The sequence below is a fragment of the Mus pahari genome, chromosome 6 (assembly GCF_900095145.1).
Source record: "Mus pahari chromosome 6, PAHARI_EIJ_v1.1, whole genome shotgun sequence".
NCBI lineage: Eukaryota > Metazoa > Chordata > Mammalia > Rodentia > Muridae > Mus > Mus pahari.
Genome location: NC_034595.1, coordinates 89,003,643 through 89,018,962, shown reverse-complemented (window position 1 = coordinate 89,018,962; position 15,320 = coordinate 89,003,643). Strand labels below are relative to the sequence as shown.

Below are 15,320 nucleotides of genomic sequence, written 5' to 3'. Positions count from 1 at the left end.
ATAACTTCACACACACACACACACACACACACACACACACACACACACACGTACGTACGTAAGATAGTAGTCATCCATAGGATACAATTCAACCGCCCGAGACTTACTCTATATAAGGAAAGCAAATGTGACCCATGGACTAGTGGACAGCTTAGAAACGACCCTCGCACCCTAGAGGCCAGGACTGAGAGGCCATCTGTGGCAGTTTGACTAGTTCTAGCCCATAGGGGGAGTGATGATGATGGAGGAAGTGTGTTGCTACAGGGATGGGCTTTGAGGCTGTATGCTCAAGTTAATCCTAGTACAGATTAGTGCCCTCCGGGCTGCCTGGAAACCAGGCTCCTTGCCTGTGGATCAAGATGTAGAACTGTCAGCTCCTTTTCCAGCACTGTGTCTGCCTGGACGCTGCCATGTTTCCCACCATGATAATGGACTGAACCTGAAACTGTAAGCCAGCCCCAACTGAATGTTTTCCTTCATTAGGAGGTGACTTGGTCACGCTGTCTCTTCATAGAGATAGCCCTAAGTTACATAAGGAGCTGTCTCAAAAGAAAGGAAGAGAAGCCGGGCAGTGGGGCCACACGCCTTCAATCCCACCACTCAGGAGGCAGAGGCAGGCAGATTTCTGAGTTCAAGGACAGCCTGGTCTACAGAGTGAGTTCCAGGACAGCCAGGGCTACCCAGAGAAACTGTCTCGAAAATAAAAAGGGAGGGGAAAGCAGCGTTTATATACTGCTCTTTTCACACTGCTCTTCTCAGGTCACGAGCTTTCAAATTGCCTTCCTATTTGCTCCCTTATAAAGGCAACAGTCCTTTATTGAGTTGCCTTACTCCTTCTTACAGCCCTGCAAACTCTCTCCTCTCAGCAAACCTGGATTAACCTCAGACCAGTGCTCTGTATGGCCGTGGTACTCATTCCCTCTGCTGACCCTTCCTCCATGGTCCTACCGGACCACCCCAGCAGCCTGCTCACACACCTGCGTGCAAAGGGTGGACAGCACTTGGGGTGATCCAGCTGTGTCCTCCTTTCTCTGTATGCACCCTGCTCCAGGGCTCAGTGGCAGAGCACCTGCAGCACATGCTGCCTGGTCCCCCGCCTGGCATTCTTAACAAAAGACAAAGACAACTCTACTTGTAATTCTCCTTCCCAAGAGCCACCTGTACGTGCGGACATCTGAGGAAATAGCAAGGTCTGGAAGTATAAAAAAAACAAAACAGAAACAGAGTCCAAAAATAAAGATCTGAAGCATGTGACTGCCTCGCTAGAGTTCTAGAATGGGGCAGCGCTTAGCTGAGCTGCTGCTCAGCTCTATGGGAAGTATAGGTGGCCACTGAGGAAAACCTGCAGGGGAAAGGAAGAAGACCGCTTTTAAAAACTTACTCAGAACACCAAGGGACAGAAAAGGGGATAAAACTCAAGCAGTGTTCAGTTGTGTCCAGAGAAACCTGATCTTTGACCTGACAGAACATAGGTGAAAAGAGGAGCGCCAATCAAAATCCGGGCCCAGGAGAAAGACAACGAGGAACGCCCATGAAACCACCATCAGTTTGACTCTTGTAAAGTCCCTTCATTTTCTAACAACACCGACGTGACACTTTGAGATTTCCTATGTGGGTTCTACCAGGGTGGACGGTGTAGGTCTCCATCAGAGCAGAGTGACCCTTTGGTCTCTCTGTGTGCAACCAGGCAATGACTACTTAGTCACTACTCTTAACTACAGCACTTAAAAGCAAGCATGGAATTTGTTTAATCCCTGGGCTATTTTTGCAGCTGTGTGCAATACAAGGAAAAGCACAATGAAGTCAACATCCAAAAGCTACTCTCCCTTGGTTCAGGTAAGGCGGATGAGGCAGGACTAACAGGGACTCACTCAGAGTCCTTCTTCATAAATAACTGCAGGTGCCCTGCCAACAAAGGCAAAAGGTGACAGGCTGTGGAAATTCCCAGTCTTGTCACATAAAGCCACCACGAATAGAAATAACACCACAATCCTGCATCATACCACAAGCAAGCCATTTGGTTGTTCAGGTATTTATAACCTATTCAGGTTTTTTTTCCTTCTCTTTTAGGGAACTTGGCCTGGTCCTGCCAACTTGGCCCCCAAGGGCTAGGGTTAGAGTCTAGAGCCAAGACAGCACGACATTTATTTAATGACAATGGCAAAGACAGCTGACTGTAGTTGTTCTAGCCAAACATGATGATATACTGTAATTCTAGCATATTAGAGACCAAGACAGGAGGCCTTAAGAGTTCAAGGCCTCACCCCTAAGTTAAATGGTAAACTGCAAGCAAGTTTGAGCTACACAAAACCCAGGCTCAAGCAACAAGAACAAAAAAAAGGCAAAGTTTTTAAAAATTTTGTCAACAAATATTTTTTTTGGTCTTTTTTTTTTTTTTTTTTCCAGAGCTGAGGACCAAACCCAGGGCCTTCAGCTTACTAGGCAAACCCTCTACACTGAGCTAAATCCCCAACCCCCAACAAATATATTTTTCAGTATGATAACGTATTATCAAAAACAAGCAAAGAGCAGCCAGCACCAAGAGAGCATGTGTGCTGTCAGTGCTGCAGCAGCCAGAAGTCTTGCAATGCCCCAGCGGACTTCTACACAGCCTTCCCTCCATACATCACACATATCAGCAGTTAGGAGCACTTGGTGCTCTTGCAAATGATGCAAGTTCTGTTCCCAGCACCCAGTCAGGTGGTTCACAGTCATCTCTGACTCCAGTTCCAGGGGATCTGAGCCCCTCTTCTGACGTCCTGAGCACCAGGTATACATGTGGTGCACACACACAAGTGCACAGATGTGAAGGCAAACACCCAAACACATATATTTAAAATATTTTTTAGAAAGATGAATGAAATATAAAATGAAATATAAAAACTTCAAATTTTACTTTGTTTTCCTTTTTAAAGAAAATCTAACATTCATCTATTTTGAAAAGATATGATTAGGAAAAAAACTTCTTGTCAAAGTCATAAAATTGTAAGTTTGTTTTCCTCATAAAAATGAAAAATTTTAAATATACAAAAGTTTCCACTAAATCATTAGATGTGTTAATAATAAAAAATAAAAGGCTGGGCTTAATCCGTAACAAGATCTGACGCCCTCTACTGGAGTGTCTGAAGACAGCTACAATGTACTTACATATAATAAATAAATAAATCTTAAAAAAAAAAAAAAAAAAAGGCTGGGCTTAGTGGCAAAACCTCTCAATTCTGCTCTTGGAGAGACAAAAACAGGAGAACTGCGGCATATGACACCTGGCGAACAGCTCAGTGAGACCCTGCTTCAAAATGGTAAACAGAGGACTGGGGAGGGGAGTAGCTTAGCGAATACACTTGCCTGGAGCAAATGTGCATGCGCTTACACATGCAATATCTCCCTCTCCCTCACACACACACATACGCACACACGCATGCTCTCTCCCCCACCTCACAAACACACACACAAGTGCTCTCTCTCTCTCTCTCTCTCTCTCTCTCACACACACACACACACACACACACACACACACACACACACACACGCTTACTTACTGGGTAACTCACCAATCAATCAGGTACAATCTCACAGACAGACGATAAAAACACCAGAGCAGTAACTAGCAGCCTACTCCTGGCTTCCTGGCTGTTCATGTGTTCTAGCATCTAAGGAGAGCTGGAGGAACAGCAAAAGAATGGTGCTTATGGCCTTACAACTGACATGGGCCAGAACACATCCTTTCTTGAATGCAAACCGTGCAGTCCTAGCAAGCCCTGACTTCCTGGAAATTGAAGAGCTGTGAACCAGCTGTGGAGCTGAGGCACTCTCTCTCCTGATTTACCAATTACCCTTGCTTGCCTTTCAGCTCAAAAATCACCCTGTTTGCATATGATGGGAAAATGAATCTGGCTCCATAAATACTTCAGCATCTCAGCTGGCACACTGTTGTCAATGGAGGATGCACATAGCCAACACCGCAAGAGACTTTGCCTTCTGGCTTCTGCAGTCCTGATAGCGGTTCCAAACCCCCTCCAGATCCCCTGACAGGCATACCTTGTTCTGTCCAGATATGGGTAACAGCTGTAGAGAAAATTTGGGAATCTTGGTTTCTTTTTAAAAATATAGAAATATTACAGGACTATGTTTTTATTTTAATCCTAGGTGTGGAGTATTGGGCTGCTTCAGATTGCCCACAGCAGCTGACTATGATTTGCCTCCTGCTCTGAGTCGTGATTCTGCCAACTGCAGATAGCTTCTGTGACAGTGTGACTGTGTGACATTTGAAATTCTGTAGACTTTTCAGAGGGTATATAAATGCTAGAGCCCCAAAGGTTGTTGGTTGCAGTTTCTTAAATAGATGTGCTCAAAGAAACAAAGAGAAGAAACTAGCTACCCTGACAGCAGAGATCAACCCTGCCCCAAGGAACTCAAGAAGCCCCCATCAGCAGCAAGTAGTCCAACCATAAAGCCCCTCCATTTTAGAACCTAACTATATCAAGGGATCTCTTTCCTTTCCCCTCTATCCTCTTTTCTCTTTTATGTTTCTCTAGTGTTACGGGGTTGAAAGAGTGGAAGAAAGAAGAATGCACAAAGTAGCAAAAGCTAGTGCCCAGCAGCCAACAGCTAACTAACTACAGCTACAGGCAGCAGTGCCCAGCAGCCAACAGCTAACTAACTACAGCTACAGGCAGCAGTGCCCAGCAGCCAACAGCTAACTAACCACGCTGGCAGCTTCTTAGTAGAGATCCTTCCTGAGTACAGCCTTCCCTCACCAGCACAAAGGGAGAATTGCAGCAAGCTCCAAAGGGTAGACTGGCCACCAGAGCCATCATCAGGTCACACTATTACCCAGAGAACCAGGAAGGGAACACCATCTACTCGAGCAGGTTACCTTTCTGTATCAGCACTCACAAGGCAGAGGCAGACAGATCTCAGAGTTTAAGGCTTGCTTGATCTACAAAGTAAGTTCCAGGACAGTCAGGGCTACATAAAGAAACCCTGTGTGAGGGAATTGGGGGGGGGGGTAGGTAGGGGGTGTTTTGTCAACACAAAATAGAGAAGTGCAGTTGAGAAAATGCCCAGGTCTTAGTCACTATTTTATTGCTGTGAAAAGACACTATGACCACAGCCAACTCTTCTAGAGAAAGCATTTAACTGGGGCTGGCTTACACTTTCAGAGAACAGTCCCTGATGGTCGCAGCACAGAGCACAGTGGCACACAGGGCAACTAGAGCAAAGAACTACATCCTGATGTAAAGCAGGACAGGCAGGTGGACGCAGGCAGACAGACAGACAAGGCAGGCAGGCAGGCAGACAAGACAGGCAGACAGGCGGAGGGCACAGGAGGGCGGGCAGGCAGGCAGGCAGGCAGGCAAGGCTAAGAAAGACCTCCCTGATGTCATACTTCCTCCAACAAGGCCGTATGCACGAGCCTATGCGAGCCACTGTCTGCCCATTACGCTTGAGGCCAAGCTTGTGGTGCACTTTCCTGACTGATGAGTGATGTGGCCCACCTCACTGTGGGTGGTGGTCCTGAGTACTATGAACAAGTCAGCTAAACAAGCCATGGAGAGCAAGCCAGTAGGTGTTTCCTCCACGTCCCCTGCCTCCCTTCAATGGCGTACTGAAATCAATAAGCTGAAATAAACCCTGTCCTCCAAGTTGCTTTTGGCCAGTGTTTTATAAAAGCAATTAAAAGCAAACCAACACACTTTTTAAACTGGCACAAGGTTTTCTTCCACTTTTTGTTCAGTGAATCTGAGTCTGACTCAGACAGACAGAAGGCCAAGAGCTTTCACCGCTGGGAACTCCAGCCATCCCCCCAGTGTCATCACAAGCCCCGGACCATGTGCACCGCACTAGCTCCTTGTGAGAGATCAATATGAAAAAGAACAAGCTTTGCCAACACTCCACAGGACAAAATACTGTGCCCTCCTAGAGACACTTCCGCCAGGAGCACAGCTCACAATCAGCCACAGGAAACGGGCTTCTGCATGCATCTGCCACTGGACACACCCAAGTCCTTTTCATTCAAAACATCTCTACTTCAATCCGTTACACTCAATTCATTATGCTCAAAGTTCCCTCAAGATGCTGCAGTTTTGATTTAATGAGATTCAGACTAATGCACGTTAGCTACAGTTTAAATGCTGCTGTTCAAAAGCCTATGTTCATGGGATTGGAGAGATGGGTTCAGTGGTTAGGAGCACAGCCTGGTCTTCAAGAGGTCCTGAGTTCAATTCCTAGCACCCACATGGTGGCTCACAACCATCTGTAATGGGATCTGATGCCCTCTTCTGCAGTGCAGGTGTACATAGAGCACTCATAAATAAAATAAATCTAAGCTGGGTAGTGGTTGCACACGCCTTTAATCCCAGGATTTGGGAGGAAGAGACAGGCGGATTTCTGAGTTCAAGGCCAGCCTGGTCTACAGAGTGAGTTCCAGGACAGCCAGGGCAACACAGAAAAACCCTGTCTCGAAAAACAAAACAAAACAAAACAAAACAAACAAAATAAATCTAAAAAAAGTATGTACACGTAGAGTTTAAGTATTTAAAATGCAAAGTTCTATCATGTAAAAACCAGCCTATTCATATATTCCTTAGTACAGCAACAGACTGACTATGGTCTAGCAAATTATAATTCCTATTGTGACCATTCTATACTTTAAACTATGACTGACATCCCAAATGTACTAATCACCAGTTTTATAATTATTTTTTCTTAATTTTAGAAGCTTTGGTAATGGTGAAGTTCCAAAAACACCTAAAATATGAAAACAAAAGTTTCAAATGTACGTAGGCTTGAGGGGTGACTCAGCAAGAACTGCCAGGGTTCCAGAGGACCCGGGTTCCTCTCCCATGCACGGCTCTTAACCACGGTGAAGTGAACATGACATCTCAGGGTGCGGACCAGCGGGACAGTATCTAGGCAAGAGCCGGGGATACAGGAGAGTCACTGATGTCTTAAAGCCAGATGAATGGGGCTGGTGAAATGGCTCAGCAGGTAAGAGCACCGACTGCTCTTCTGAAGGTCCTGAGTTCAAATCCCAGCAACCACATGGTGGCTCACAACCATCCGTAATGAGATCTGACTCCCTCTTCTGGAGTGTCTGAAGCTACAGTGTACTCACATATAATAAATAAATAAATAAATCTTTTTAAAAAAAAAAAAAAAAAAGCCAGATGAATGTCTGTCTTGCCCTGAGTAAAACCCACTGAGAAATCTCTAGTACATAACAGCTAAACCACTGAATTAAGCTAACAAGACCCAGGAACTCTTGGGGAAAAGAAACCAATAAACAAGAATTCACCCAAGTCACCCATAGAAAAGATCTTCTGCAAAGAGCAGAGAAGCACCGCCCCAGAGGAACAGCAAGGACCACTGTTCCACCAGAGGACACAAAAGAGGCTGCTCACCGAAAACTTCCTCTCGTGATTTTAGAATCATTGGTCAATTTTCTCTCTTTCTGTCTGTCTTTCTTTCCTTCTTTGTCTCATTGTTGTTGTTTTTGTTTGTTTTGGTTTTTTGAGGAAAGGTTTCTCTCTGTAGGCCTGGCAGTCCTGAAACTCATTATGTAGAACCAGGTTGGCCTTGAACTCACAGAGATCTGCCTGCCTCTGCCTCCTGAGTGCAGGGATTAAAGGTGTGCATCACCACATCCAGCCAGGGTTCAATTTCTTAAGTAAATAAGAAAAACTAAATATAAATTGTTTCCTCTTTAATCACTCCAAGATGAAAAGCATGGGGTGCCAGCGGCCAGCAGACACATAGGACAAGGTGGCCTGAGCCTTTAAGAGCCTTGCACTAACTGCCAGCGGCCAGAGCTGCCTTTAGAGAAACAAAAAGACAAGATAACAAGGAAATGTCGTTTAAAAAGAAAATAAAATAAAGCCTGCAGTTCTTACTTGAGAGAGTCCAGGGGACGATGCATGTCCCGGGGGCGTGGCCGCGAGACTGGGGTGCCCCTTGCTTATTTCATGTGCTGAGTAAGGGGAAGGGGTGGGGGGTCCTGGCTGGCTTGCTACTTGTGTTACCTGTGAGGGAATAAACAGCAATAGATTAGTGATCCAGTCTACACATACAGCTGAGCTGGTTAAACTATTGTTAAAGGCTGGGCAGTGGTGGCACACACCTTTAATCCAGGCACTCAGAAAGCCCAGGGACAGGAGAATCTGAGTTCAAGGCCAGCATGGTCTACAGAGTAAGATCCAGAGCAGCCAGGGCTACACAGAGAAACCCGATCTCAAAAAAACAAAACAACTAGAACAAAAATCACTTTAAAAATTGGACTTTGTCTCCCAAGTCACAGGAAAGCTTAAGCACTAGAATAAGCGGGGCTCACCGGTTCAGAACACAGGACTATTGCCATCTGTCTCCTGCATTTCTAAAGCATAATCTCAAACCTCCCCCAAATTCTAAAACAAAAACTATTCTAACTATTCTGACACGAAACTTAAAACTATACCAAGCATTTTGAGAAAAGACAAGAAACATGGGCATGGGTGTGGAGGAGACTGCAGAGTCCAGGGAGAGCTCCGTAGGTGACACGGCTTTTCTGAGAATCGCATGACATGTTTGTCCAGACTCTCAGGACATTCCGAGTGGTGACACCTGCCTACAATATAACCCCAGCCGTCTGGAGAAGTGTGCAGGAGAATTCTGAGTGCAGAGATGGCTGTGTCAGACAAACAGGCTGTCTCAAGAGAACAGGGAAAAAGGCTATAAGAATGCTTTTGTCTAGCATGCCACGAAGCCTGGGGTCAAATCCTGGCAGCACATCAACTGGGCATGGTGGTCTAGGCCCGTTTCTCCAGCTCTGGGAGACACATTACGAAGATGAGTTCAAGGTCATCCGTGGCAGCCTAGCTAGCTAGCTCAATTTCAAGCTGGCCTGGGCTCCACGACACTGTCTCAAAATGCTTACCTGTGGGACAATGAACAACAAAAGCAGTTATGATTCCCAACTGTGCTGGTTTGAGGCTCATTCAGTCCTTAACTTTAGGTGGCATGAAAACACCTCTAATTCGATGGATGGACACACAGACAGATATAAAATGTTTTTGTGTGGGGAGGGGGCATTCAGTATGTGTCTAAGTCTAAGCGCCGGGCATCTATCCTGTGGCACCCAGGGAAGAACTTTCAAAAGTCATGAGGATCTGGGATCAAATTCAAGTTGCCTGACTTGTACGGTTAGCTGCTGAGCCATCTCACTAGGCCAAGGAGGGAAACACAAAACTGGGTGGTATCAGCTCGTTAGCCATGTGGTGCAGCACTTTCTTGCTTATATTTTAATCTGGATTTCTATTTTTCTAGCAAGCACATATTTCAAACCTGCCATTTGGAACTTGGCAGTTTCCACACCAGTCTATAAAATCCCACATGTGATGCCACAGTGGGCACATGACCTCAAATTTGACAATAGCCTGAGATACAAGGACAGACTGAGGTCAGCCTAAGACACCACAGCAAAACCTTGATCATCGCTCTTCCCCAAAATAAAAATGCCAACAAAAATGCCCCCAATATGCCAAGGAGTGAGCAAAGGCCACACACTCACACCTGCAGTCTCCCAGTTCTCCTCATCTGTCTGTCCATCCTCATGGACAAACTCACCGAGTACTTGTGACCTGCTTGCCACCAAGTGGTCTCTTGGGCATGTAAATATAACTATCATTACACTATGATATTAATTCAACAAACCATACAACCTATTATATGGCTATTCAGGGATAAGATTTACTTAGCTTAGCAACTCATGAGGTGGTCATGGCAACCTTAGAGCACAGAGCAGCCAGCATGGAATAGCTCTACTGCTGACAGTAACCCAGACAAGTGACTGGAGAGTCTGCCCTTAACCCACTGGAGCTAACTGCACTGAAGGAACACATGAGGAGGCTGTCAATCCTACTTTGGCCAATCACTCAGAAACACTGCACACAGAGCAGTCACACACTCCATGTGGATAACAACAATGCCGGGTCTTTTTCAAGGACTATCTACAGTTTGGAGGTTTTTTGTTTTTGATTTTTGTTGCTGTTGGGTTTTGGGTTTTTTCTCTGTTATCCCTGTGGTCCAAAGATCTGACAACAACTGAGTTGTTGTTTTGGTTTACATGATTTGGGAATTTTTTTTTTTTTAAAAGATTGACTTATTTATTATATGCAAGTACACTGTAGCTGTCTTCAGACACTCCAGAAGAGGGAGTCAGCTCTTGTTACGGATGGTTACAAGCCACCATGTGGTTGCTGGGATTTGAACTCGGGACCTTTGGAAGAGCAGTTGGGTGCTCTTTCCCACTGAGCCATCTCACCAGCACCCGATTTGGGATTTTTAAATCAAGGGTCTCACAACAATGGAAACTGTAACTGTGTAGCCCAGGCTGGCCTCAAACTTACAATAATCTTTGTGCTTAAGCTTTCCAAGTGCTGAGTTCCAGAGCTGTGTCCATGTAACACAGACACCATGTTCTCTTTCCTAAGTTCAGAAGCCCACTGTTGAGGGTCTAGACTTTTCAGAGAGGGGAGAGTGCTTGAGTACCAAGAGCCAATTGTAAATACAGTTAAGGACTGCCTGGGAATCAGATCCCATCTGAAAATGTGAGTTTTATATTTAAAGCTTGCTTTTTCTGCTGAATTTCCATTCTTAATAACCTAGTTATATAACTGATCCGAGGCAATGGGTCTTAATTCCAAGATACTAGCAGAACTCAACAACAAATAATAAATTCAAAGATACTATCAAAATCAAAGTTAGATTGCTCTGGAATAGTTTGTGTCACAGAAGAACTGTCATTAAGTCCCCATTCTGAGGTTTAGACATGGATCGTTACATTCTAAACAATGACCTAAAAAACATGTAGACGATAAACATTTATTCCAGGAATCTTGTATGTTGATCTTGTAGAGGACCTGGGTTCAATCCCCAGCAGGCACACAGCGAATTCATAATCAATCCTAGAAGATAGGACACTTTCTTCTGATCTCCAAGGACACCAGGCACACATATACACATACACGGTGCACACACATATGTACAGGCAAACATTCATACACATAAAATAAGTAAATCAAAGAATTAGTTTTTCTTTTCTTTTCCTTTTTTTTTGGGGGGGGGGGGCTTTTTCGAAACAGGGTTTCTCCTCTCTGTGTAGCCCTGGCTGTCCTGGAACTCACTCTGTAGACCAGGCTGGCCTCGAACTCAGAAATCCACCTGCCTCTGCCTCCCAGGTGCTGGGATTAAAGACGTGTGCCACCACCACCCAGACTCTTTTTTTTTTTTTTTTTAAAGATTTATTTATTATTATACATAAGTACACTGTAGCTCACTTCAGATGCACCAGAAGAGGGCATCAGATCTCATTACAAGTGGTTGTAGGGAATTGAACTCAGGACCTTAGGAAGAATACTCAGTGCTCTTACCCACTGAGCCATCTTGCCATCCCCTAGTTTCTTTTTCTGCAGATGAGAAAAAGGAACTGTCTTGCAACAGTACAGGTTTGAGTAGCTTGCATGGCTACCATTAGCAGAGTAGAGGTTTCACAGGGACTCAAGCGGGCCTTGCAGAACTGTACACTTGTCAATCTGGACTGTTCTCCTTCACAGTCTCAATCCCGTGTCTGGAGACATACTAATAAGACCTCTACTTCTCCCAGACTTACAGTCCACTGACCTGATGTAAGCTCTATCTACTACATGACTGCCCTCCTGCAGTGTACTCAATAAATTACTTTCCTTAACTTTAAAACAGTGAAAAGTGCAGGTTAACATGTGCACCAATCTGTGTACTCCATTAACTAATGGATGCTTCACAATATTGGTTACCAATATTTACAAAATTTTTTTACCAACATATAAACAGTGGTTTCAAGTCTAGAAAGACAGTATTAGATGGAAATGATCGGCACTCTGGTTTTTATTCTCATACCTGGGAGAACAGGAGGGCTTTAGTCTAACGTTGTGGTTTGCAGTGTCCCAGACTAGAGGCCTTGGCATCACCTGGGAACTAGATAAAAGCACAGGTCTCCCAACAGTGAGTTGCCATGAGTTGTGAAGCAGTGCTGGCACAGTGCCCCAGTGTCCTGCCTGCTGTTTTTAGCCCACAGAACTACTTCACAAACTATCCATACTACTAGACACGCACACGCTATCCTGCACGACCACCGTGCACCAACATAGCCCGCTGCTACAAAGATTTAGGTGGGAGTTTTCCCCCCAACAATCACTTGGCTGCCTCAGTCTACCCTCTCCTCATGCTACATCCCTGTAGCCCTGAAATCCCCTGTCACCTTCTGAAAAGTTCACACTGGGTTATGAGAAAAGCTTGAAATCCCTGGGGAAGAATGCAGTCCACACAGCCAAATTTTCAGACAGCTAGGAACTCATGTCTTAAACCAAAGAAGCTTGTCTGCATGACATACCCACTGCAGGCCTCTGACACTGCGCAATGAATGAACCTAACCTTTTCTTAGGCACACATTAATCGTTATAATTATGCAAGCTTTTAAACATAATTTTTGGTTATGTTTGTTTGGAGACAAAGTCTCTCACTATATAGACCAGGCTAGCCTGGAACTCTGCGATCCAGCTCACTTCTGCCTGCCAGGAGCTGAGATCCAACACAAAAGGTCACATCCAGCTATGTTCTGCACATTTGTGGAGTCTGGCCGGTACACTACCAGCATGCCCTGAAGCTACACCACCTTCACTCTTACTATTCATGCCAAAATCCAACCAACATACTATTTTAATGTTTTTTAAGTCCCCTAGTGTGTTCCAATGTCACAAGCCTATGTAATCTTTTCAATTATATAGTTTCTGCTCTTGTGCACAATTTCAAGCTAAATTGCATCTCAAGAGATTATTTCCTCCACTCCACAGCGTGCATCCATGGCTAGGCATTCATATTTTGCTAACCTTAAAAGAACGGAAAGGCACTGTTGGCCTGCTTCTATCAGAACTCCATTCTCTGCTTTCCCTTAGGACAAGCAGTTTAAATGCACCGTACCTCGAAGCAGGCACTTCGAACATGACACAAGCAGGCTATGGCAGGGCACACATGAGCTATCTGTGTCATCTGAGACAGGAGTCAGCTTTTGTTTAAGTGTAGCCGGCTTTTGCAATTTCAGCAGAGGTCAAAACTATTTCTCTTTTCCAAGTCTCTCCACTTCTCTTCCCTGGCCACAAGGGTGTTCTGTGTTTCCAGTCAGGTCTAAGCAGAGGCAGAGAACCCCCTTTTCTACTTCCTCCTCCTCTTCTTCTTTTTCTTATATGGAACCTACCCAGCACATGACAGGAGGCACCCAGATGGGGATGAGAACACAAGCCTGTTATCCTAGCACATGGGAGTCAGAGACAGACAGACAGACAGAACTCAGCAAGTTCAAGTCCAGCCTAGTCTTACCTAACAAGCCCGAGGCTCCAGGTCTACTTAGTGGGTCCCTTATTTAAAACAAACAAACAAACAAACAAACATGAGGAAAGAATCATGCCCACCAAACCATGTCTGAGCCAAACCTTTCCTGCTGGGATGATGAACCTTATACAAGAACATAATGGGCACTCCAGATGAATGCCTGACCAACTTCCAGATACACTGTAATGATTTCTCTTCTATAAACCAGAACCTATCAGAATCATACATTTCAAGCCGGGCGTGGTGGCGCATGCCTTTAATCCCAGCACTCGGGAGGCAAGGCAGGCGGATTTCTGAGTTTGAGGCCAGCCTGGTCTACAAAGTGAGATCCAGGACAGCCAGGGCTATACAGAGAAACCCTGTCTGGAAAAACCAAACAAAAAAACAAAAAAACAAAAACAAAACAAAAAAACCAGAATCATACATTTCAATACTATGCCTCTTTCACATGTATATGCATGTGCATGCATGTAAACTTCATCTGTCTTAACAGGACTTTCAAAGTTTGAGGGAGCTTAAATAATAATTTCACATGGCTTCCTAATTATATTATTAAAGAAATGCTTGGGGCTGGAGAGATGGCTCAGCAGCTAAGAGCACTGACTGCTCTTCTGAAGGTCCTGAGTTCAAATCCCAGCAACCACATGGTGGCTCACAACCATCCATAATGAGATCTGATATAGTCTTCTGGGGGTGTCTGAAGACAGCTGCAGTGTACTTATATATAAGAAAGAAAGAAAGAAAGAAAGAAAGAAAGAAAGAAAGAAAGAAAGAAAGAAAGAAAGAAAGAAAGAAAGAAAGAAAGAAAGACTTATTGAAAGGAATGTGATGATGAACAGCTTTAATTCCAGCAATCTGGCATGGAGAGGCAGGAACATCTCTGGGAGCTTGCGACCACAGTGGTTTACATAGCAAGCTCCAGAACAGCCAGTACTACAGGCACCTGGGTCAAGAAGCAAATTAAACAAGAAAAGAAAGGAGGAGCTGAAAAAATAGTCTGGAGGTTAAGAATACTTATTACTCTCTTAACTCCAGAGGGACCCAAATTCTGTTCCCAGCATTCATGTTAAAGAAGCTCCAGTTACAGGGGATCTAATGCACTCTTCTGGCCTCTGCAGATAAGGCCATACACATGGCTCAGACACAGAGACATATATATATATATATATATATATACATATACACACACACACACACACACACACACATCCATCTTGAGGGGCTAGCAAGATGGCTCAGTGGTTAAGAGCACTAAGTGCTCTTCTGAAGGTCCTGATTTCAAATCCCTCAACCACCTGTAATGAAATCTGTTTTTTTTTTTTTGTTTTTGTTTTTGGAGACAGGGTTTCTCTGTATAGCCCTGGCTGTCCTGGAACTCACTTTGTAGGCCAGACTGGCCTGGAACTCAGAAATCCGCCTGCCTCTGCCTCCCGAGTGCTGGGATTAAAGGCGTGCGCCACCATGCCCAGCTCCGTAATGAGATCTGACACCCTCTTTTGGTGCATCTGAAGTCAGCTACAGTGTACTTATGTATAATAATAAATAAATCTTTGGGCTGGAGCAAGCAGGGACAGAGTGAGTGGAGTTGACCAGAATGAGCAGAGGTCCTAAAAATTCAATTCCCAACAACCACATGAAGGCTCACAACCATCTGTTCAGCTACAGTGTACTCATACACATAAAATAAATAAATCTTTAAAAAATAAAATAAAAATTCATCTTGAAAGAATAAAATTGTATGTCATATAAGTGGTGGCACATGCCTTTAATCTCAGCACTCAGGATGTAAAGGCAAGTGGATCTCTGTGAGTTTGAGGCCAACATGGTCTACAGATTGAGTTCCAGGACAGCTACACAGAGAAATCCTGTGTCAAAATAAAACATAATTGCACCAATGGTTTTACAGGTCTAAACATTAACAT

At 44.6% G+C, this 15,320-nt stretch overlaps 1 protein-coding gene across 20 annotated transcripts in view; it reads right to left on the bottom strand.

Annotated features, from left to right (window-relative positions):
• Positions 1-15,320, bottom strand: part of Eif4g3 (eukaryotic translation initiation factor 4 gamma 3) — a 212,377-nt gene that overhangs the window by 140,162 nt on the left and 56,895 nt on the right. For 18 of the 20 annotated variants that reach the window (XM_029540030.1, XM_029540031.1, XM_021199480.2 and 15 more), the window contains one exon: positions 7,893-8,021. The exons of the other annotated variants lie outside the window; for them this stretch is intronic. Coding sequence is in view for 13 of the 18 variants with exons in the window: in XM_029540013.1 (XP_029395873.1) it covers positions 7,893-8,021 (129 nt within the window). In the remaining 5 variants the exon portion in view is untranslated. The remainder of the gene's footprint in view (positions 1-7,892; positions 8,022-15,320) is intronic. 20 annotated transcript variants of the gene reach the window in all.